Source organism: Megalopta genalis, chromosome 2, assembly GCF_051020955.1.
Source record: "Megalopta genalis isolate 19385.01 chromosome 2, iyMegGena1_principal, whole genome shotgun sequence".
In the NCBI taxonomy this organism is placed as follows: Eukaryota; Metazoa; Arthropoda; class Insecta; order Hymenoptera; family Halictidae; genus Megalopta; species Megalopta genalis.
Genome location: NC_135014.1, coordinates 34,422,291 through 34,446,378, shown reverse-complemented (window position 1 = coordinate 34,446,378; position 24,088 = coordinate 34,422,291). Strand labels below are relative to the sequence as shown.

Genomic DNA, 24,088 nt, shown 5'->3' with positions numbered 1-24,088 from the left:
TGAAGGAAGACAAGATCAGAGGAAGGTGTCGCCGAGGTGCGAACGAATGAATGGATCCAGGGATCACGATACGCCAGCCGCGATCGCAGCTGTCGCTTTTCGGGATCCTACAATGAGTCGCAAACCCGGCGAGACCTTTCCTGCCACTTTTTCACCTTCGCGCTTCGACCGCGTGTCAGATTTCGATAGATATTGTGCGCACAGTTAACTCGACCGGGCAGTGGGACGCGATCTCTTTGTTTCCGGGGATTTCTGGGCCCCTGTCGATCTTGGATTTCGGTTCCTCGGACTATTGTTCGCGGTCCGGTGGATCCGGAGCTAGACTCGATGTTTTTCTTCTCAGAACCTGATACATTTTGTCGCCGTCGAGAAATGTCCCAGGACGGTCTTTTTGAAAGTGGAACTTCTGTGATATTGTCTTGAAATGTTGATGAATTGTTGATCAAGTCCCAAGCAGAAATTGTTGTTGCCAACGCAATGGGAAATTTTTTAAATTTAAAGTCGACTTCGTCCGATGTCCTCTACGTTTGATTATAATATTTAAGTTAATATATTATAATATATTAATTACTATTATAATATATTAATTATTATTATTATATATTATATTATACTATTTAAGTTATTACTCCCTTGTAAATTTATTTACGATGGTTCATAATAATTCTGTATAGTGATGGAGGTTTTTCGTAGATTATGCTTTCCCAGTCTATTTGTCAAATCAAAATTTTTATAAATCTACGTAGAGTCTTCTAAAGCTGGATTGTAAATTAAAAAAATTGAACTAACCTAGAAAATGATATTTCAGAGGTTCCTACTTTTTCTACCTTTCAAGTTGAAAAATGATGTGCACCATTGAGCAGTCCACGATTTTTATAAAACCATTCTAATTCATGTTTCTTCTAATTTATTTTTCAATGTTATATTTCAATGCCTCCAAAGAAAAATTTCTACAAACAAGTCCACTGACTCGCTTCCAATGTATTTTATATATTGTCGAGGTTTCCGAATTAAGTAATTAATTGATTAAGTGATTAACTGATTAAGTGATTAACTGATTAAGTAATCAACTGCTTAAGCATCTGTCAATAAATTCAGCGTGTCTGAAGGTAGAGTTGAATAGATCCAGGCAGAAATTGAAATATAGGAACTGGTAGAAGTGAAAGTCGCTCGATTCGAGAATGATTGAAGGATCGGGGAGCGATTACACGATGACGGTACCACTTTCGAAGGATAATACTTAACGTTTATTTTTGCTTTCTCACTTACAGTACAATATTTATAGGTTACGTCTGCCGCTTTAAATTGTAATACTCGAATAGTCGGTACACTGTGTAAGATTTATCGTAACGATACAAATACAAAGGTTACACGTCGTACAACGGTAGGGGGTGGGCGTGAACGTTTTCGGAGCATCGAAAAGATTCTCTCTCTCTCTCTCTCTCTCTCATTCTTCCATCTGTTTCTCCCTCTCTAACGTCCTTCTTACATACTCACGAAACATCTATAAAAGCTCTCTCTCCGTCACTTTCTCACGAAGTCGTTCGACACCGAACGACACCAACCAGAAAACTCAAAAAGGAAAAACGAAACAACGGAGGTCGACCGACAGGCGGTAGCACTAGGTGCCCCGACATAGAAAATAACGCGCGAGGAGTCTGGGACCAGGGGACAGATAGGGGAAAAACGATATTTTACAAACGCGTTTCCTGGCGACACAGGGCGTCCGGATGATCCTTGCTGATTTTCGATACAGATCGTCTCGGCGAGAACCATTCGGCGATTCACCGGTTCGCAAAAGCTTGTCCCGGATTTCGGGCTTACGTGCCCGCAGAAACTCAATAGTCAACACGGAAAACGAGAACAAAGGAAGCTTGATAATAAATAAGCGAAGTCGAGACGGGAGACTCGTCGACCTCTCGCTCGTAAACGGGGCTCGGAAACTGTCGTAACAACGATTTTGGCTCTTGGATAGCAAATTTCGGTGCTCGTGCGAAATCTTTCGCATCGATTGCAAATATCTGGATTTCGATGTAGAATAATTTCTCCCTAATTCGCGCTCAGATCGAGCACCAAAATGAACAATTTGGGAGGAGAAGATACGATTACGTGGCCTTGCGGCTCGTTTTTACAATTAAATTGTCAACAACTATAAAAACGAGATGCAAGGTTATGTCAAGGTCATGTTAAGTTTATGTTATTAAATTTCGGTGCTCGTGCGAAATCTGTCGCATCGATTGCAAATATCTGGATTTCGATGTAGAATAATTTCTCCCTAATTCGCGCTCAGATTGAGCACCAAAATGAACAATTTGGGAGGAGAAGATACGATTACATGAACTTTGCGGCTCGTTTTTACAATTAAATTGTCAACAACTATAAAAACGAGATGCAAGGTTATGTCAAGGTCATGTTAAGTTTATGTTATTAAATTTCGGTGCTCGTGCGAAATCTTTCGCATCGATTGCAAATATCTGGATTTCGATGTAGAATAATTTCTCCCTAATTCGCGCTCAGATTGAGCACCAAAATGAACAATTTGGGAGGAGAAGATACGATTACATGAACTTTGCGGCTCGTTTTTACAATTAAATTGTCAACAACTATAAAAACGAGATGCAAGGTTATGTCAAGATCATGTTAAGTTTATGTTATTAAATTTCGGTGCTCGTGCGAAATCTTTCGCATCGATTGCAAATATCTGGATTTCGATGTAGAATAATTTCTCCCTAATTCGCGCTCAAATTGCGCACCAAAATGAACGATTTGAGAAGAGAAGATACGATTACATGAGCCTTGCGGCTCGTTTTTATAGTTAAATTGTCAACAACTAGAAAAACCAGACGCGAGGCTCGAATATTCGTATCTTCTCTTCCCAAATTGTCCATTTTCGTGCGCAATCAGAGCGCGAATTAGGGAGAAATCAGTGTAACTGGATTTCTTGCCTCCAAAAAATTTCAACAAAGTTAAAAATAACAGCATTGTTTCACATCTGACTCACGCAATTTGTCACAAATTCGTAGGATTCGCAGTCCAGAAGAATTTCGTCGCTGACGCGGAATTGAAATTTTTCAACTGTTACTTTTCACGATTTCGGTTTTTTTCCCGTTGGATTTCGCAACGGTTCGGCTTTTCGGTTTCCAAGCCCCGCTCGTAACACGCACAACATCGTATCTAGGGGACAGGGTCTAGACTAGAGATTTTTATTTCACGCATGAGATTATTTTATTATTTCACGCGCGGGTGAACTTCGTGTACACATAGATCAGTGTACGTGTCGTATTGAGAACACGTGTAACCGTGAATCATTATCATTATTATTAGTATTATTTGTATTTCGCGTGTATTTAAATGCGCGTGCACTATTTCACGTGTATTTAGTTACACGTGTACAATGTGTGCTATACATATTGGAAAACGAATTCGAACCGCGAGAAAATAAATTACGCGTGACACGTGTCCTTACTATGACGCGTACCGAAGTACATACGTGTATACGAGGTGCGCGTGTACACGTAGACTTTAAAATCCTCACGAGGCGGTCGCTGGGCCAATTTTGACTCGGAATGATACATAAATCGCTGGATTAGTCAACTTTTGGCAACTAAATGAAATAAATGTTATGCTGTTACATTAGGAACAACACAAAAAAGGCTAACAAATCTGCCAGAAATATCTTCAAAAATATGTTTCGAAGTATTGCTGAATAAAGCACAGAATTGTTATAAATATCGTCGATATGGCGTCAATCGCGAAAATGGTCCGCCGTTCGAGGGTTTATGCACGTTCAAAACCACGATCTCTAGTCTAGGCCAGTTGCCGGACGATCGCGATCGATCGCCGATAAACCGAGAAACTCGTGGGACGCGATAGAATTTCGTCAACGATTCCGGGCCGTCTATGTACACCGATTACGATACGAACGCACACGCGGCAAACGCGTTCTCCTTCCGGTTTCCGGCCGCGCGACGGATCTCGTCCTGCGAGCTCTACACACCGTCGAAGCACCTGTCGCGGATCCTGTCGTTTCTTTTTCTCTCGATTCGTTCCGTTGCAACGTAACTGACGAATTGTCATCGTTTCGTTCGACCATCTGAACTATTTACAATGTTCTTGCGATACGGCAGAAATTTATGTGTAAACGTAGCAGCTGTCAAAAAGAACCCCGTTGCGACGGTTGTGACGGTACTTTACGGTGTTGGACTTTCCAAAGCACGCGCTATTTCTGTTTTTTAGATAATACAATATAATTAGCAATAAGTAATAATAACTATTTTTGCAAAGATTTCTGAACAACTTCAACGACGTTTGTGCAAAATAATATTCTTTGATGATTATTTACAGAGACTAGTCAAAATTTAATTCGTATGTTGACAGTTCAAACGTCAAATTAAATATTTCACGCAATTATTTTCAAGTATCCTTTCCCTCGAAATGATGATTCAACAGAAGCAGATTCAAGTAGAGAATGATGTTACTAAACATTGCTATGAAAATTTTCTGATAAGAGAGTTTCGAAACACGGTTACGACAGTACCTGAAAGAAAAATATAGCAATGATCTCCAAAAGGACGTCCTTCGAAGACTCCAAATCCATAAAGAACCGATCATTGACATAACTCCCAGGATAATGAATTTTTATAAATAAAATTTTCCTCACATGTCTGAAAGTATTAAATATTCCGATGGTCAAACCAGAAGACCTCTAAGCCGTGTCCAGTCTCGTCACCTAATCCTTGATTAGAGTGTTTCAAGACCACGTGGCGTTACAGCTGAGCAAACTAACCGACAGAAAGAAACGACTTATGGTTGATTTATACAGACCGACTCCAGGTAGAGTCCGAGCCGAGAATGATATGTTCTGTACATAAACTTCTTCATCTCTATACAGGGTGTTCCAGAATTATTTTAACAGCCGAAAATGAGGAGTAGCTGAGGTTATTTGAAGTAACTTTTTCCTTTGCGAAAATGCAATCTGCGGCTTTGTTTACGAGTTATTAACGAAAAACACTGACCAATGAGAGGTGACGGCACGAAGTTCGAGAGCCCGCAGTACGAGGCTTTGACAGATGGTCGGGACGGACTCGAGCCGCGTTCGAAGTATTGAACAAATCACGAAGTGAGAACTTTCCGGATTTTTTTTTATTACGTAACAGTGATATTTTTAAGGAAAACGCTGTTCACCTTTACTTTAGAACGTCTGAAGAATATTTACTAATTTTTCGGACCTAAAATAATAAGTAATTTAATCGTGACGGCCGTTTCAATTTTCTAGTGTGTACGACACCTCGTGTGTAACATATGAAATTTTGAAGCAAGGAGTACAGTGAAGATCAACAAAGTACGTAAGTGATATTTTAATTTAACCGAACATAAACGCGAGATGGCTTCGTAGCTAAGGAAAAGGTTACTCCGAATATTAATATAATTTCGGCACTAGACGAAATTTTGTTGCGTCAAAGTTATGTCCAGAATATTCTGTCACGGTTATGTCAAAAGCGCTTAAACTACTCTCCTCTTTCGAGGAGAGATTTGATTGTAATAGGGATTGCACAAGAGGGGGACAATGGGAGCGGAAAGGAGGGAAGAGAAACGAATTGAAGCGTGTATTCAAATTGGAGAAACCGAAAATCGTAAAAATTTCTGTTACAAGTTACAATTAATTGATCACAGTTAAAAAGAAAAAAAAATGGATCTGACTCGGTCCGCATAAATCGTTCGATCTCCAAGGAACGAAAATCCCAGTGCTGTAATGTTTCCAGAACGAGAGGTAACGCGGTTGGCGACAGAAGGCGAACGGTTTCCGAGCGTTGCGCGCGACGATAATCCTTGCTACACTATTTACACAGGGATTATGTACAATTTCTCTGCATCGCCTCGTCTGCGGCGGCGAGATCTACAGTGGGTAACGAGAGCAAGTATTCGAACGCATTTCAAAACGCAGTAACTTTTTTTAGAACTGGACCAAACGACTCGAATTTTCGTTTTAGACGACAGAGGCAACTTATGCGCGTGCTGAAAATTTCGTCGAAATCGGTTAATCTTGATGCGAACCGTAAATAATCAAAGATCGCAAGAATCACAGTTCCTGTCCCGATTTTTTACACTTTCGAACAAGCATGAGCAACCCATTTTCAAGATCCTTTAACGGTTGTAACTTGACTTTGCGTTAACCGCGTTAACCCTTATCAAAAAAAAAGAAAAAAAAATCGAGTCGTTCAAGTCCAGTTCCAAACAAGTTATTCCGCTTTAAAAGCCGTTCGAATACTTTCGTCGCCCGCCGTACGCTTGATAAATAATCGTTGCGTCTTGCTCCGCGCCTACGGTTGGTTAGAACGGAGCGATTCGATTTCGTTGTTGCTGTCAACGCGATGCGCAACCGTTGGCGGCCCTGGATTCGCCTCGCGGGCCGAGTGAGACTGGGTCCTCTTCGCTGGTCCGGGAGCCACCTCCGGTGTCCGCCGTTTCCCGACTCTGTCGGCTCGGTTCCTGACCGTTGACACAGAGAAGCATCGCTAACTTACTTGCGTTTCGGCGCCTGGGGGGCTCGGATTGGACCACCACGGGGCTTAGGAAAAGCCTCCGACGACGGCAAGAGGAGGGTTTCTCGCGGGGTTTGCGGCGACGGACGTCGCGCGGGCGCAACCTCCCTTGAAAGCCGATTCCTCGAGCGGTGCCCGTAGAGAACTGTGACATTCTCCGCGGTCGTGTATCAGCAGCCCGACAAGACCCTCCGAAGCCCACACGTCCAGGTCGACTTTCCGCATCGGTAGCTTCGCGCTTAGGGCACCCAGTGCCGTGCCGCGTCACCGGGCGTCACCGAGCCGACGCATTCCAACCGCGCGGGCCCTCGATCCGACAGTAATCACATTTCACAGCTTCGCCTCCGAACACCTCCGGACCAGTCCCGCGGACCGGCTCTCTAGGGAAACTGCTCCTCGAAGTAGGATCAGAGCTACGTTCTATCGGGTCAGAAGATGACAGTGAGAGGTCGTCGGAACGACTCGTTCCCCGGTGTTGGAGCGGTTTGGTAGCCGCTGTACTGGCTCATCTGTGGTCCCAGCAGGCCGCTGCTCTGAACGGGCCCCGGGTAATAGGCCGGCAGGCTTGCTCCAGGACTCGCTGCCGAAGACGTCGACGTGGAGCTGGCGCTGGACGAGCCTTGCTCGGTTCTCTCGTGCTGCTTGCTCATGTCCGGCGACTCCGCCGCGGGCGACCTCGTCGAACCACCGCCGCCCACCACGCTGCCGGGGCTCGACTCCTCGTAGAGCTTGTTGTGCTCGTAGCTCGGCCGATTGTAATCCGTGATCGAGGGCTTCTGGTCCATGTACAACTTCGACTGCTCGAAGTACGCCTTCGCCGAGTCCAGGTAGCTGCGGTCCAGGTACGACTTCGGACTCGAGTCCAGGTACTTCGGGTCCGAGTACATGCTCATTGCCAGGGTGCTGGGTGGCATGTACGCCGCGCGATACTTGTCCGCCTCCATCGAGTACTTCATCGCGTCCATCGAACTGACCACCTGCAACGTTAAGCAAAATTTGGGTTCGTTAGCGGGCCCGAGTTTGGTCGGGGTCAGGTAAATCGGAGGATCGGTGGATTTTACGCTATTGTAAAGAAAACGATTAGGTGCAATTTGAAACAGCTGGGAAATAATATTAGCCTCGCAGTGCGGCTACCGGGTCGGTTTGACCCAGCGTATTTAAATCGTCCATTAACCAATTCTCGGCAATTAAACGAAATAAATTACTGTCACATTTGGAGCAAGGGAAAGCCTAACGAGTATGCGCGAAGTATTTTCAAAAACATGTTTGGAGAAATTGATGAATAGAAGGCACGTCGTCTTTGCTTACGTTTGCATTTCTATTTAAATACTTTTATAACTAAATGTTGCATATTGTTCTCGTCGTATCGGACGTCTAGTCGTCGAATTTGTCAAGCATCACCTGCAATGCCAGTTTTCAGGGTGTTGATTCGAGAACCTCGTCAAAATGATCGCGAACGTTTCGAGGACGTGAGACATTTATTCGGGATGTTTCTTTTAATAATGCGTCAAGCGACAGCGAAATCGTCCTCGAAATTCCCGAAAGCGTTCGCCAGTTTCCAAACCAGGGAACAACAAAACGAAGCGATCCATGGGTCCGGCACCAAAGGTGATCCCCGCCAGCATTCCTCGGCATTCTGCCGTGGAAGAGGACCTAGCGCGTAGCTAATGGATCCCGTGTCACCGATCAATTTTAATAAATCCAGGGAGCAAGAGGTATAAAATCGCGCGTGGGTGGAGGTCAGGAGGTATTTCAGGCGTGCGGGAAGAAGCGATCGTGGCGGATTCGACTCGGTGCGGGCTCTTAAATCGCGAAATCGGCGGATCCGAGGCGCGGAGATTTGTTCTATGGCGGAGGACAAAGCTGCCAATGGCTATAAATTTCGTAACGGCGCGGTGGCCACGAGCCGTCGGTTTCGAGGATGAGGCGGCGGCTGAGCTGGAAGGAGAAGGAGGGGTGGAGAAGGAGGTGGAAGGTTCCGGCGCGTGAAACCCGCGAGGATACTTAAAAAGGCGAGAGAGGTCCCGTGAGCAGCGCGTATTCCCGATTCTATAATTCGTGGACGAGGACCGAGAGCGGGACCCTTTGTCGGATCGTTAAGCGGCTTTGTCCGGATGATTTACATCCAGTCTTAGCTGCCTCGCTCGTCTCACCTCCCTGCTACGTCCAATTGATTACCGCTCGGTTCCTCTCGCCTCAAAATCCTCCTCGCGAATATCGGGCCCTCGAGGCCCCGGCCACGGATGGATCCGGAAATTAAGTGTTCCCCGCATTCCCCGACGCTTTGTGCCATCATGGGAACACTCGGCGAGCCGTTTCACCGATTTATGGAATCATGATCGCCGCCTAATCGCCCCGAGACGCGTGAAAAACCGGCGGTTGCCTCCGAGCCGGTGGCCATTTTGTAGGCGCGAGGCGTCTTCGCTGTCGCGCGAATCACTTGGGTCTTCGATAATGGAATTTATGGACTTTCCTCGATTCAGTTCGCAGAAATAAATATTAGAAGCGAATTGTACGGTTCCATTGTTCATTGCTTAAACAATTGACAAGTCAGCGGGGTCAGAAGAGTCATTCCAAGCCACACAGTTCAAACTTAAATATGATGTGCTACAGGTGATATTATGGGGAGTTTAAGTCATCATTTTACTAATATCTTATTTGTTTAAAAGATACAGGACTCCGAAGTTTACGATTTTTACCAATTTCTGCGTAAATAGGCTGTACTTAGGGATTTTTATCTCGTAAACTATGAATCGTATCGAAATGTACTTTTTTTACTTTTACTCGTGAAAGATCCACCTATCGTTGAGAATTATAAACAAATTCCTTTTTTTTTTAAACACGGGCTCGGAGTCGCGCATTTAAAAAGAATCAACTTCTTTTCTTATTTTGTACAGTTTGCAAATTACAGCAATAAAATAAGAAGTACGTCGAATATTTGAGGGTTGATTTCCACTCTTTAAAGTGAATTTACGCAAGAAAGCAAAATATTGCCTAATAAATATTGCTTACAAAATAATTTCTGAATTTCCCGACTGAGGAAATCATCCATTGTAAGAAACTTTGTTGCGTGAAATCTACGGACCAGCGATTCTAAAATAGGATCTATGTCTTTGATCAATCCATCAGTCATACTTTTCATCCTTTAATTATATTTTGTACGTCATCGCGACGGATTCGTAATAAGGTAAAGTTCTCCGCGAGAAAGAAATCGATTAGAAGTTGGTATAAGTAATGAGGCACCACTGGATTGAAGTAGAAAATAAAAATTGCAATTACGACGTGTCTCTTCTACGAACGTGAACAGATATAATAATGGAAATGGAAGTCGTAATAGCGAGATGGCCGAGCGTTTCAGACAGTCGAGCGTGTCAGTGTACATTTAATTTCATAAGACAGAAGCTATGAAATGGCCAGGAAACATTCGAGAGTCCCGCTGCACAGTTTCTCTAGCTCTCGTTTAGAGTCCGGACACTCCAGACCTTGCCCGGCAAGACTTAATTATCCTCCGCCATCACGATGTCACAATTCAGCCGTACAATAACGTCGAAACGTTTCTCTTCTGTTTTCATTCACAAAAGCGTCTATTCTCCTCGCTGCCATGTGTCGTCAGAGAACGAAGGGACGACGTGCAGAAAGGAGAGGCACCGCACCAGCAACTCGGAGAGACGAAGAGAGAAAGAGAAAGAGAGAGAGAGAGAAAGAGAGAGAGAAAGACTGGTCGGAGAATGGAATGTCTTTTGCTAACACACTTTATTTTCCAAATGGCCCTTCTCTCCGCTCCCGGGGCCAGAAAAGTCGACTAGACCGAGAAAGTCAACCGTGGGGGCCATTGTTGCACCACCGGGGTCGCCGATATTTCACCCACATTGCGCCCATATGGATCGACCTGGGCCAATGTCGATGGAGGTCGGAGTCGATTGAAGCGCGAATTTTTCGTCTTCGAATTTATGTGCATCCCGTGGATCCTCTTTTGTAATCGCCTCATTGTGCCGTTCTGACCGCGCACGATTTATGCTCTTCTTCTTTCGAAGATTCTTATCCTCTATTTTAAATATGTCGTTCTTCTCGGAGCATTCTCTTCCCCGGTAATTTAGTGGTTGTTCTATTACCTTCGATCTTCGGTGCTTCTTGTAGTTTTCAGCTTGTTCAAGCTTCCAACATTAGTGCACATAGTGCACACAGTTCATTATCGTTCTCAAGATTTTCTTGTTAGCTCCTCGAGCTTCATTTTTTTATCTTTAATAACTCTTACTTCCAGTTCGTTTAGGATTCTGATCATTGTATCGTGACGTTTACGTTATGATCAGGCTGAGGATCTTAGGAACTTCTATCCCGTTTTAATCATTTCAGTAGATCAGTATTTTGTAATTCTTCCGATCTACTGTTTCAAAGTGCAGCTACTCCTTTTGAACATAATCAAGATTTTTTTGCGCATCCTTGATCACACAGAATTTCATTAAGCAGGATCTTCTTGGCGGATGCAATGTTTGCTCTCGACGACAGCTGTTAATTATTACCATACTGCCGATTTTACGTATTTCTGACAAAATTAAGCAGATCAAATACAGAACAATAAAAGCGTTTAAAGAATTTGGCAATACCGTTCTACTATTTCGAACTCGATAACGTAATTCGAAAAAGAAAGAAATGTAGCTTTTCTATCTTCTAATCAACGCAGTGTTTATTTTGCATAAAAATCCGCAGTGAAATTATTACGATGCTTCATTTGAATGAGAAAGCACATTTCAACATTTCCGATGCTAGAAAGCTTTTCTCCGCCGGCGGCGCGGATAATTTCGGCTCGCGGACGGAAAAGGCATGGAAGGAACGATGGCCGATCGGAAGACGGTCGCCCTCGATGGGCAATGACGCCGATGACGGTGTGTCCGGTGACGGCGATGACGCCGCCGTTCCGTCCAAGGGACGATAACAGGCGCACAGGCAGCGCATGTTGGAATTCTTCGCTCGTGCTCGCCGGTTCGCCAATAATAGTCTGCTGTATCGCGTCGGTGCGTCGTTCCAGACGCGTCGGCCATTCAGCCGTTGAATGCAGAAATAACTAGCTATCTGTTTGTCTCCCGTACCCAGCTGCGGAAATTCATACACAGACCACGGTCTCCGGTTTCTGTTTGCGAAGCCACCCGGGGGCCCCTTTGTTGCGACAACGAATGAAACGTACCTACGCTCGTCCTCCGCATCGTTCTCCTCTTCTTTCTCCTCTTCCTATATCCTCTCTCGCTGCTCCTGCTGCTTCTCATCAGCGATCTATCTCCCTCTTTCATTCTCTCTTTTTTCCTCTTTCTATCGCTGCTCTCTTTCTCTCTCTCTCTCTCTCTCCCCTCTCTCCCCCTCTATCTATCTGCCTATCTCTCTATCTATATCTTTATCTCTCTTTCTCTCTTGCTCGCTTCACCTCGGCTCCATTCGGACGATCTAGCCACGGCGGACTCTGTTTCGAGACCGGAGGAGACTCGATCGACATCCGATCGACGAGCAATTTCGCCCGGCTGGCTATCTTTTCGCTTGGCGACCGACCGCGATTTCGTGATGTAACGCCGCTGGAGAGAGCTTCTTTCGGCTTTTTGTTCGGGCCGGTCGCTGTTTTGGAGGCGAGCCGAGATCCAGCATTGCTTTTCGTTCATCTCTTTTCTCGATCTTCCGGACTTGACTTCGCGTTGCGAATCTCTAACACATTATTCCAGCCAGAATCGGAAATGCGAGTAGTTCAATGTGCAGAAACAATTTTAACATTATAAACCTACCTAAACCTGACTGAATATAAACTCGTAACGATGACAAGACTCAATTTATTGAAACTTATATCACAGTTTTGATTGTAATACGTGTACGTGGATTAAAATATAGACTTCGCAATTTTCTACGATACAGATTTTATAATTTTGATGGTATTAAAGTAATAAATGTGAAACAGATTATTTTATTAAATGGTACGCGGGGGAATGTACGATCTTGTTTGATATTTCGTAAACAAGGATTTTTTAGTTTAATATAACTCAATGGCAGCTAGTAAGTTACCAATAAATAGCTAGTACTATCATAATTAGTTATTATAATTGTTAATATCAATAGTTATAGTGATTACTAATTATTAGTATCTAGAAACTCTGCTCTACGTGCTGCTACTTCTAACATAATTTAATTAATTCATGTACACGACTAAACGCCCACTTTTACAATAACAAAAATAAAGCCCAACTTACATTGAACGTGTGGAGATTCAATGAATTTAACTTTCAGGTGAACAGTTTACAACGATTACTTGTTTCGAACGCACTAACATTGGTAATTTAAAAAACATCCAAAATATTTCCCTTGAAAAACTACATCATATCTCGATGTCATAAACAATAACAAAAGAAAGAAAAAGAAAAATATGTACTAATATTCCAGACGATGTCCAAACATCGATTCATCGATTTAAGATCACAGAAAGTCTAATCTCCGTTTTTCGATAAATGCAGAATTCTTTGAAAGTATGTATACCCTCACAGCGTACAACTTTACATAAAAGAGATCTTCCGATCGACGGTATTTCGTTTTCCGATGAAAAATTCCACGACACCGTCGAAAGGGGCCGAAGAGCGAATATAAATCTCGAGATTCCCGATCGGCTCCTCCGACGTCAAATTCCGCTGAATAGGGACAACGAAGAAATAACCGCGTGGGTGGCTCTTTTCGCCTGCATCTCGATAACGCTGCTCCCCATACGAGCGTGTCTTACGCATTTTTCGTGTCTGACAAATCGTGATCGCCGATCCCCTCCCCCCTCCTTTCGCCCCTCTATACACCGCGGTGGATCGACCGTGTTGTTCCCTGATTGAATCGTGCATTGTCGTCCGAGGAATCATTGTTTTGTCTTCTCTATAGAATCACTCCACGTGAGACTAATGCCTCCTTGGTCGTTCGATCGTGTAATTGTTCATGAAATTGTTCATCTTGACACGCTAGCTACCGGAAGCTCGTTGATAGACTCTTTAATGACCGCCCCGTGCTCAATCATTCTCTTGACATTTGTAGAATCATCTGATCGCATTGTCTAATTTTTTCACGATCTGTACGACTTTCCGATTTCACCACAAGATCTTCTGACGTTTTTGCAACTTCTTGATTTCGCTACACAGTTTTCTGAAGTTAGTTCGACTTTCTGTTTGTGCTGTATAATTTATCGACATTTGAACAACTTTCTGACTGTACTATACAATTGTTCTGTGATTTGAATAACTTTCCGACTGCACTATACAATCGTTTCGTGATTCGTACAGCTTTCTGATTGCATTGTACGATTTCTCGTCCTTTCTACAACATTCTGACTGCAATATACAATATATTTTGCGATTTGCGCGACTTTTTGTCTCTGCAATAAAATCATTTAACATTTGTAGAGTCTTATAGCGACCAACGGGATAATTTTGACTTCGAAAGCTAGTCGGCGATAAGAACGTCTCAGCACCGCCGTTAGAAACGCTTCGAACTGAAGGAAACGCCGGGTTTCCTAATTTCCCGCACGCCTCGGACCGTTCAAACGAGCGTGCCAACGCCGAGAACGCAACGTGCGCTGAATTCGGCCGCGGGATAAACGAAAACAGGCGTTTCCTGTAACAATGCGCAATTAAAATTCCCCGCAACTCCGTCCGCTTTGTCGCAATCTTCTAAACCGCCACGGGGCCCGGCCGCCGGGCGTTCGCCTATGGTGCACCCGGCATTTGTTCAAGAAGAGGAACAACAGTCCATCGCGGCGGGTCTTGCGGAAACTCTTGTCACGATTCGTTTCACTCTCGCGATCGGAAATCGTAGCGTGACCGTGTCGACACCGCGCAATCGTGTGCATTTTGATGCACTTGACAAATCGTGGCGATTCTAGAGAAATTACTGTTTAACGGAACTGATTTTTCACGTGGAAGCGTACAAATGTTCGTAGTCCACGGAGAACCGGTTCATAAGTCTGCGCGATTATGGAGAATTTAAATGGTATTGCATGATCGTCTCTGAATTGCACATCCTTGCACATTTATTTCTGTTTCATTGCTTCATTCGATTCGATTTGTTTTGGGTTCCATTGATGTTTTATCGAACGTCACAGATTCGCGATTTTTGTGTAGAACTTCTTGTAATTCGTTATCTTTTTACAAATCATTGCATAGAAATCATCATAATTCGTTGTTTTAACAAATCATTGTATAGAAATCATTATTATTCGTTATTTTAACAAATTATTGTGTAGAAATCATTATAATTCATTATTTTAGCCAAACATTGCATATACATTCTTGTAATTCGTTATTTTAACAAAATATTGTATAGAAATCATTATAATTCATTATTTTAGCAAAATATTGCATATAAATTCTTGTAATTCGTTATTTTAACAAAATATTGTATAGAAATCATTATAATTCATTATTTTAACAAAAAATTGTATAGAAATTCTTGTAATTCGTTATTTTAACAAATCATTGTACATAAATCATAATTATTCGTTATTTTAATGAAACGTTGTATACAAATTCTTAGCAGCGGCTACGAAATGTAGGACGAATTTCATCCATGAATTTGGAAATATTTTAGCAAACGAATATTTTGTCGGTGATAAATAATACGCGACCATCTAACGTTCGAAATGACATGAAGCGCATAAATCGTGAACACGTTGCAAACGTGAGATTTTGTGAACCTTGCAATTCTGTGGACCATGATGAACGCGCTCCCGGAGCAGTTTATGTGCAACGATCGAGGTACTACTGCAAGTGGACCGTACTAAATCCACAAGTGGGGCTCGGTACTTGGGCAAACACGAAACGGAGACTCGCAAGTGGTATTTATTTACAAGAGAGGTCGACTCACCTGAGCAGGTGCCGCAAGGCCCGCGGACATCGCCGCCGCAGACTGCTGGGCAGCCGCTGCCGCCGCCGCAGCCATGCTTGCCGCCGATAGTGAACCATAAGCTGCGGCAGGACCGTAGTACGAGCCCATTCCAGCTTGTCCCATGCTGCCGGCCATCCCTGTAACAGAACGTATCGAATCCGTCAGACAATTTTATCAGTTAATCGCGCGATCCTCAATTTTCGCGTATCATTCGCTCGCGCGAGATAATCGTTTCTCATCGTTAGACTGCGGATTTTATGCGCTCGCGATAAAACCGAGTGCACGGAAGTTCAAATAATTGAAAGGTTAACGCGAAACGCACCAGCGCCGATCAAATGACCGGTTTCATATTTTTCGTCTCATAATTATCGAAATTATGAATACATTTCGCTTCCGTTGGAAATTATTGAACATATTTCTTTATGCACGAATTTACACGCACTGTTGTTAAAATCGTGAAAGATTTAAATAAGCTCAATCTTGTAATTTTTATAAGACGATACATACATGTCAGTTACTTTTAGAATTTGATTCGTTTAGTGTTAAAAAGATTTAAGGGTGTCCAAGGGTTGCTTTCATCTTATTGAAACTATTTAAAAAAGGACGCCATTTCCGTTTGGTTCCTATTGTTCGCAATTATTGGAAAACATTTTAAATTTACATAAAGTCTGGTCGTTATAGTAATTACTCCTAGAACAAGAGCTCCGGACCAGATCGATCTATACGCGAAATAAAAATTGTTTAAGCTAATTTTAACAGATATAATTCAGTAGAAAGCGTCTCTTCTAACAATTATTAAGTTAAAAATAACGTAAAACCATGGTTTTGTATCTGATATAGTTTCGTATTCATTTTATTAACAAGAGCGTAAAAATGGTACCATAAACGGACACCGGTAGCAGTTGTAAATCGGAATGTAACCTCCCGTCGTAAATCCATCTGAAGACACAAAATGGCCACTTCGTTGTAAGAAGACAATACAGTAGAATACATCGGACAATCGCGAAACGCACAATAGACATGCCGAGCATAGCTAACGCGCGTAAATATACACGACATAAATGTCAAACATCGTTATAAAGACCGAAGTTGACGTCGAAAGAAGAGCGTATTTTCTCGAATACAGCTCGCGCCGGGGTTATCCGATTGGCAGATCGTGAAACGGAATAATCGAGATCGGGATCAGGATCATGGAACAGACAGGAGACAAAAGCGTCCCGTTTTCCCGAAACGCACGGCGCGCCGACAATAACCTAATCGAGCGCGATCCGGGCGAGCGTTCCTTCGTCTTCGATCCCAGGCTCTCGAGGACCGACAATGCCAATGATTAACCGAACAAGCGTGCATTTTCGTCGAGATTAATATCGGGGGGCCGCCGGCGTGTACCACGACGTGTAAGAGCGCCGGCTTATCGATCATCGTCGTCGAACGACGGAAACGCGGCGAAAGAATACCTATAGCAACGAAGGCCCCATTGTCGGAGCGACGTTGAATCTCTACGGTGACGAAGAAACGTCGCTTGATGCCTCCGCGCCGCGGTCCTTGAACGAAGAAGAAGGCCGGGGATGATTGGCGGCGAGATTTATGATCGGCAACGAGGAATTCACGCGCGTATTAGTCGCGATTTTGTAACCGTGCATTCCCAGCGACGCGCGGCGAAATTAATGAAATTAAGAAACGAAGAAACATTTTAATATACGTTTCTGGCTCCGGGATTTCCACGGTGACGATAATAATCGAGAGATTATAGGATTCGCATTTGGGTTTTTAACGGTGAAGATGGCTGATGTTGTACTTTCGCGATTCTGTTTTTGGCAATAATTTGTTCAATAGTTTGTGAATGGTGTTTCGTTCTTTTAAGTAAGAATTTAATTTATATTTTCATTTTACTTTTAAGTAGGAATATAGCATAAATTAATTTAAACGCTCATGTAAGTGCAGATGTTTAAAATACAACAGAACGTATAAATTGACAAGGAACGTATAATTGACATTTTTATTTTCTCTTTACCACGAGTAAGCTTTTAGTTGACGAAGGAAACTTCTCTTTAATTCGAATTTTTGTAAGATGACCTACGAAAATGAGAAGTCTATTTTTTATGTACAAAAATAAATATTGTAAATATGTGAAAATGAACGATACCAGAAAGTTTTGCGATGCTCCTATTTCATCATTATGGAAATTCTCATTTTTATAAGTCATTGTACAATATTTAAAGTGAAAGAAAAATTTCCGTTGTCAATTAACAAATTAGTCAGTGCAAAACGAAAGTAAAAATGCTGTTCTCTTGCATTTTAAAACTTCGTACACGTTGTAAATGCATAAACATCCGTTCTCCATTCATCACGCTTTACGAAGCGAAAGCTTTAAACGTCAACCGCCTGATCAAACCAATGAAGCCTCGAACAACGAGAATCCTTCGTTTAGTTTTCGCCAGAAAATGGCAATTGTTTCACCGCGCACGGTCGAACGAAAATGAGCAGAAAAATCGTATTTCCGGCTGCACGCGGGAATTTGAATAATTCTGTGCGGCGTGTATCGCGTTAACGCGGGAGAAAAGAACTCGGAAAAGCGAAAAGTCCGGCCGGACTAAATGGAATTCGCCGCGAATCTTGATACATTCGTCGGAATCGGGGTATTCTGGTCGCGGCATCGATTTCGCGCCAACTATTTGTTCCCATGTGACAGCCAAATGGAAATTTCATGCATCGAATATTCGCCTGTCGCCGTCCCTTTCGCGCCCCCGCCGCTCGACCCACCCTCCAGTTATCGGCCATTCACGATCATAATTTCGCGCGATTGTTCCAACCCTCTCCCGTTTTTCTTTGACTCGCTGTGCGCCGCGCCGCGGAGAAATTCAAAATTACGTAATCCAGTATGAGGCGGGCAACAATGAAGACAATGGAGAGGCCGGAACGTCAAACAAATCTGTGTAAACTGACGGGGGAAGAGAGCAAAAGAGAAAGAGAGAGAGCGAGCAGCGTGTGTACGCAAGGAGGAACGTCGATTCATCGAACATCTGTTACCCGTGATTCCGCGGGGAAATTCTTTACGGCAAATTCGAGATAAGGCCAGACGGATTGAAATCGACGGGCGGGATCGACTAATTCGACGCGACACGTTTCTGATCGACTCAGTAATTAAGCCTCAAAAATAACCCTCGGATTAAGTCCCTTCCCTTTATGTCAAATAGAAAATCGTTTTATTCTAGAGGAACGTTTATCCTTAACGTATTTATTATTATTCATCGCAAAATTCATACTTCGGATTTTGAATCGAATCTTCGATTCATTAATTTTCAAGATTCGTTCAATTTACGGACAAACATAAAGTACTTTTTTATCAAAGAGAGCAAGAAAGTAGAATGTTCGTAGGTAAATTAACGTATCTTGAAAATGTGTTTCACAAAGTATTAAAACATTCTATAAAATTAAAACGGTTTTATATTTTACGTGAAGGGAACGAAATTAATTTTTGTAAATTAATTTTATAAAGATCTTGAATAAAAAATCTTGAATAAAGAAGTTCATCTAAAAATTTCTCCTAACAATATTTTTATAATATCTGAAACTGTAAAGGAAAGGATTCTAAACCAGTTATCTTTATTTGTTTGGCAGTTCTATCGTTAAATTATTAGACAGAATGTTTTTATTTGATTCCAGTAACTTGCAGAAAATTTGTGCACAATAATCTGCAATCTAATAATGATATAATATCAATATATATTATGATATTATATTATTATATTATTTCCATCGGTAAAATATTTCTGTGCTACCTAAAAATTCGTTTGCTGATCACAATAAAAATGAAATTAATATTTATTACAAATGCCGTCGTAATTGAGTCTTATGACGGCGAAATTCATGGAGAAAAATATTGTGTTGTCGGATTTGTTTGCAAGTATAAATCACTATTGGCCATTTATAATCCCGGTGGAGCGGTCACGTGCTACCGCCAAAGTACCCGGGGCGCAATTATAGACGGTCTTGAGGATAACAGGGCCGGCCACTAAGACAATTCGATAAATAATGAGCCAGCGACATGTTTATACTCTCGCGTGCATAAGGCCAATGAATCGTCCGCACGAAGCGCTGCCCTTCCGCGCCAAAGGGACTTATTCGACGATTTATTCCGAGCCCTTCGAGGCCTCCCGATCCTCGCGATAACTTTTGACCCGTGTTTTTGAAAATAAACGCGGGGGCCGTCGCGTGATCGCTTCATTCGCCTTCCACCAGGAAATTTATCAGTTCATGCTGCGTATCCCTTGATGCATGACTTAGTGTTTCGTCGATAACATTAGGGTCTTTTAATTATCCAAGAATTCTCGAACTGAACCGAAACAACCTTCGTAAAATTATTAGAATGCGGATCTTTAGGCAACAGTAAAAAAAATATGTGCAGTGTCTGCGAGCTGCAGGAACTTCGCAGACATTTATTTCTTTAATTGTTCTCAACGTTTTCAGTTTGATCTACTCGTTTTTGGCATGATTGCATAAAAATTGCATAAAAATCTTTGGATCTGGAAAAAGCTGCAATGACTATTTGTTAGACACGAAAGTGAATTCAAGGAGAATTGTGATTGGCTAGTTAGCTGTTGCAATCTCTTTGAAACGTACGTAAATTACTGTAATTATATTGTACATGTTTAATCTTATTCGTATTTTATTTGAATACAACACTTTTATAAAATATCTTGTTTTACAAAGAATATCAAAGTATATATTCTTCTTAAAAAATTGACTGACTTACGAGTACACTTTGTACTCGTCACGAAGAAATGGCAACATTTAAAAGTGTAAACAAAATGGCAATTTCGTATGAAGCTCCGCAGACCAGTGATTAATTTTTAGTCAGAGACAAAGCTCTCTAAGAATCTACAGAAACGTAAATACAGCCTCTTAAAAGTTTCTTACAATCAACTTGGAACGACTGATGTCTAGATTGCGGATTTTATGCATTTTTTTACTAGAATAACTAGGTTAAATACGGAACCGTGAAAACGTCAGAACAATTTCAGAACGCGTTTCCAATATTAAATTGACCGAAAGAGGAAATACATTTTTATCAGACATAAGTTTCCTATAATTAGCCGAGACAATTTTGATTTTCCATAAAAATCCGCAATTTGAACAATCCTCGACATTTAAATAATAAGATTATATTTCCAGAGGATCGTGCATTTCCACCCTTCGGGCCGATAAAAACCGTCGTAAAATGGTAAATAATGACCGTAAAGATCGCAGAAAAATGTCCGAAAAATCGCGTCCGCGTCATTCCGGCGCGGAATAGCGTTCGAGTCGATAATCGGCGAGTTACGGCTGTTAATGCGCCGATTTACGACGGTGTCCGCGGCAGGAGTGGAATCGATTGTGCTAGATCAGGGGGAATCGCTAGGCAGAGGCGCACAGTTTATCGCGGCCAAGGGAGGATCGAGAGTAGAAACACGACCGAAAGTAGAAACGGCGTGTTTCCCCCTTAACTTACGTGCTTAAGTCGCTATCTGCGACGAGCGGAAACCGCGGTCAGAAATTCCAGCCTAAGCCGATAATTTATCCCAGCCACCCACGCGCTTGTCTTATGCGCGTGCCACCGTGCGGGGAGACGTGTCCGCCAACGTCCGAACCGGCGTGCCGGCCGAACGGGGAAAAAAAGGGGTTTATGTAGCACGGTGGATGGAGAACGAGAATAGAGGAGCGGAATCGGTAGCAGATTCTCTTATCGCGGATCGGAACGGCGGCGGCTGCGACCAAAATCGTCGCGGTTTAGAGACAATAATTCATTTTACGTGCCGGGCAAGTTTAATGAACTTGCTAAGCCAGTTGAAGCAAAATGTGTATTCCCTTTCGACGAATTAATTAATCGAGCATAATATACATCTTATTTTGTAGTTCCCTATTTATAATAATGTTCTTCGTTGTAATGCTTCACTATAATCCTTCACAATAATTCTTTCTATAATGTTTAATGCTTTCTTTTACATCACTGTACTATTACTGTTAACGTAGACAAAATTATAATATAAATAAATAAATAATTAATATATATATATATATAAATAATTATATATATTATAATATATTATAATATATATAATTCAGTAATGTATATATATGTATATTCAATTCGGTCAATTATATTATAATATATTATAATAGAAATAAATAAATAGAAATAAATATATAAATAAATATATCAAAATAAATTAACGATATTCCGAAATTCTTCGACCACCTTAGCAGTTTCAAAACAAAAAATTCACAGTCTAGACTAAAAATCCACGCTGAACTCGGAGTAACCAGAAATATTTCGCGAGTAGACTTTTGAGAAACATCGATTCACCACAGAGCCCGGTGCAACACACGTTTCCTGTATCGGAGAACCGTGACCAATAGCAGCAACATACGAAATCAATTGCGAACAGCGTGTAATTGGAACGCAAATCTGCGTTCAGGTTTCCAGAAAGAGAGAGAGAGAGAGAGAGAGGAGGGAATCTGCCGTGGAACGATTTAAATGAAAAGCAATTTCCTACGCGGTCGTTTTTATTATTCGCCGTCTGAGAAAACGACGGGGACAAAGTACCAAAAACCCTCTCGGGCGAAATAAAAGGCTGGCAACTGGTGGAAAGAAAAGGAAATAAAGGCGACGGTAAGAAGGGAAGACGCGGAATACGACCGATAAATCGCGGATTACCGATCACTTTTCGTGGTGTCGCGTGGGCGACGAGATAAATTCCGGCTTTAATCGGGCCGTTGCCGGAATTAATAATTTTGTCCGGCTATACTACGGATCGGCAGGGTTTATGAATGAACCGTGGATATTCCTGAGCAGGAGGAGAGTGCTCGCGAACGCGTTTACGCGGACGCAGAGGGAAGTTACGAGCTGCTCGGAGACACTCGTTTCCACAGGTTCCACGGAATTATAATAAAATGATCGGCCGGTGCCTGTTTATTCCGATACGATCCGTGATATTTCAGATTTATGCTGATTCTTTTCATGCACGGAACGTGTTCGACCGGGAGGAGCCGTCGCTGAAATCGGAGCAGAACACGCTGCCCGTTCACGGCGACAGCTATTCCTATCGTAACATTATTGCCGTCATCATCGCGTCTTTTTACTGCGTGAACAATATGCAGTTAAGAACTGCGTTCTCTTTTTTTCGTTCTTGTACGTTCACCGTATCGCGAGAGTCCGTGGAAATTTATATAATACAAAACTTGATGTTATTATTGAGGTAGTTCAATTAGCGAGAGGAAAACGATTCTTTAGAAATTTACATTTGGTAATCCGAATTCGATCGAATACTTTAACAGTTTCAACAATTTCAACATGTATTTTAGAACTTCAACAATTTCAACAATTTCAACATGTATTTTATAACTTTAACAATTTCAACATGTATTTTATAACTTTAACAATTTCTGCAATATTAACGATTTCAACAACTTCAACAATTTTAACAATTTAAAAAAAGTAAAACATTGTCTATGCAATATTTCCAACTTACTGAAATGATTTAGAAAATAAAGGCACTTCTATCTGAATCTAAATGTTTATTTATCACAAATATCCGCAAGCAAACAGCGAGTCAGAGAAAATCTAAATAAATTCGATCTCCTCATTCTTATGAGCCAACATCGATTACATTGTATCATTATTCCGCAAGTTTGACGAAGATCGTCGGAGCTGGGAATTAATTAGCACCGGTTCCAGAGACTTCACAGCGATTTTTTTAGAAAATCGAGGAGCCCGACAATGACAGTTGCGCGACGACCGGCGGCCAGTGCCGGCGTCGCAGTTCAAACGCAAGTGTTCGTGCGGCCTGTGTTTGTGCAAGTGCATCGGGTAGCCGCGATAATAAGACCGCGGCGGGCCTGTGCCTCGAAAAAGGGCCGGTGTGTACGTGTCTTTGACGCGGAACGGGCAAACGCGTGAACCATTAACGAGACGCCGGAGAAAATGGCAGAGGAAACGAGAGTCGGACGGACCTCGAAGAAATCGCTATTATAAGACTTCCGACCAGGGATCCCGGAGGCATCGCCGGCAACAATGCCGCTGAAACGCGAGCCGAAAAGATAAGAATATCAGAGCCCTACCAGACGAACTGTTCTTTCCCCCCACATTGTACTCCCCCGCAAGCGGCGCGCAACACACCTACAGGCCCCGGTGCCGTTTCCCTGGATCCGTGAGGATCGATCCCGCCTTGTCCTTTCGTACCGTAATCGCATTGTTTCACCGCAGGCGTAATAAAATGGGCACAGTCTCAATGGAGCCTTTAGAACACCCGTGATTATGGCTTCCCGAGCAGCTATGGGCACGAGTGCCGCTTAAAATTGATTCGAAGCAATTTATGGGATTACGATTCCATGTTTTTCGGGCTACGGTTTAACCCTTTTAGGTACCACGTTGAGCCAGGCATTGATGTTTGGATTATTTGTTTTAGACTGTAGTCATTAATAATTATCACATGATAGGTTAGAATATACAGTTCAGTATTTCTCAATTGTTTTAAGTATTATAGCAGATTATATGAAATTAAAGGGAGGAAATGCTTTGGAGTTTTCACCGACGTAATGTTTAGAACTTCTTTGCACGTAATTAATTCGTAGCAGTAGAAAGGAAACGTTTGTTATTGAAATTTATTATTGAATTTTTATTA

At 42.3% G+C, this 24,088-nt stretch overlaps 1 protein-coding gene across 1 annotated transcript in view; it reads right to left on the bottom strand.

The window, feature by feature from the left end:
- Nucleotides 1–1,224: 1,224 nt before the first annotated feature.
- Nucleotides 1,225–24,088, bottom strand: part of LOC117225487 (uncharacterized) — a 47,006-nt gene continuing 24,142 nt past the window's right edge. Inside the window, exons 4-5 of the mRNA XM_033479080.2 lie at nt 15,408–15,565; nt 1,225–7,519 (exon numbers count right to left, since the gene is read on the bottom strand). Coding sequence (XP_033334971.1) covers nt 6,971–7,519; nt 15,408–15,565 — 707 coding nt within the window. The 3' untranslated portion in view covers nt 1,225–6,970. The remainder of the gene's footprint in view (nt 7,520–15,407; nt 15,566–24,088) is intronic.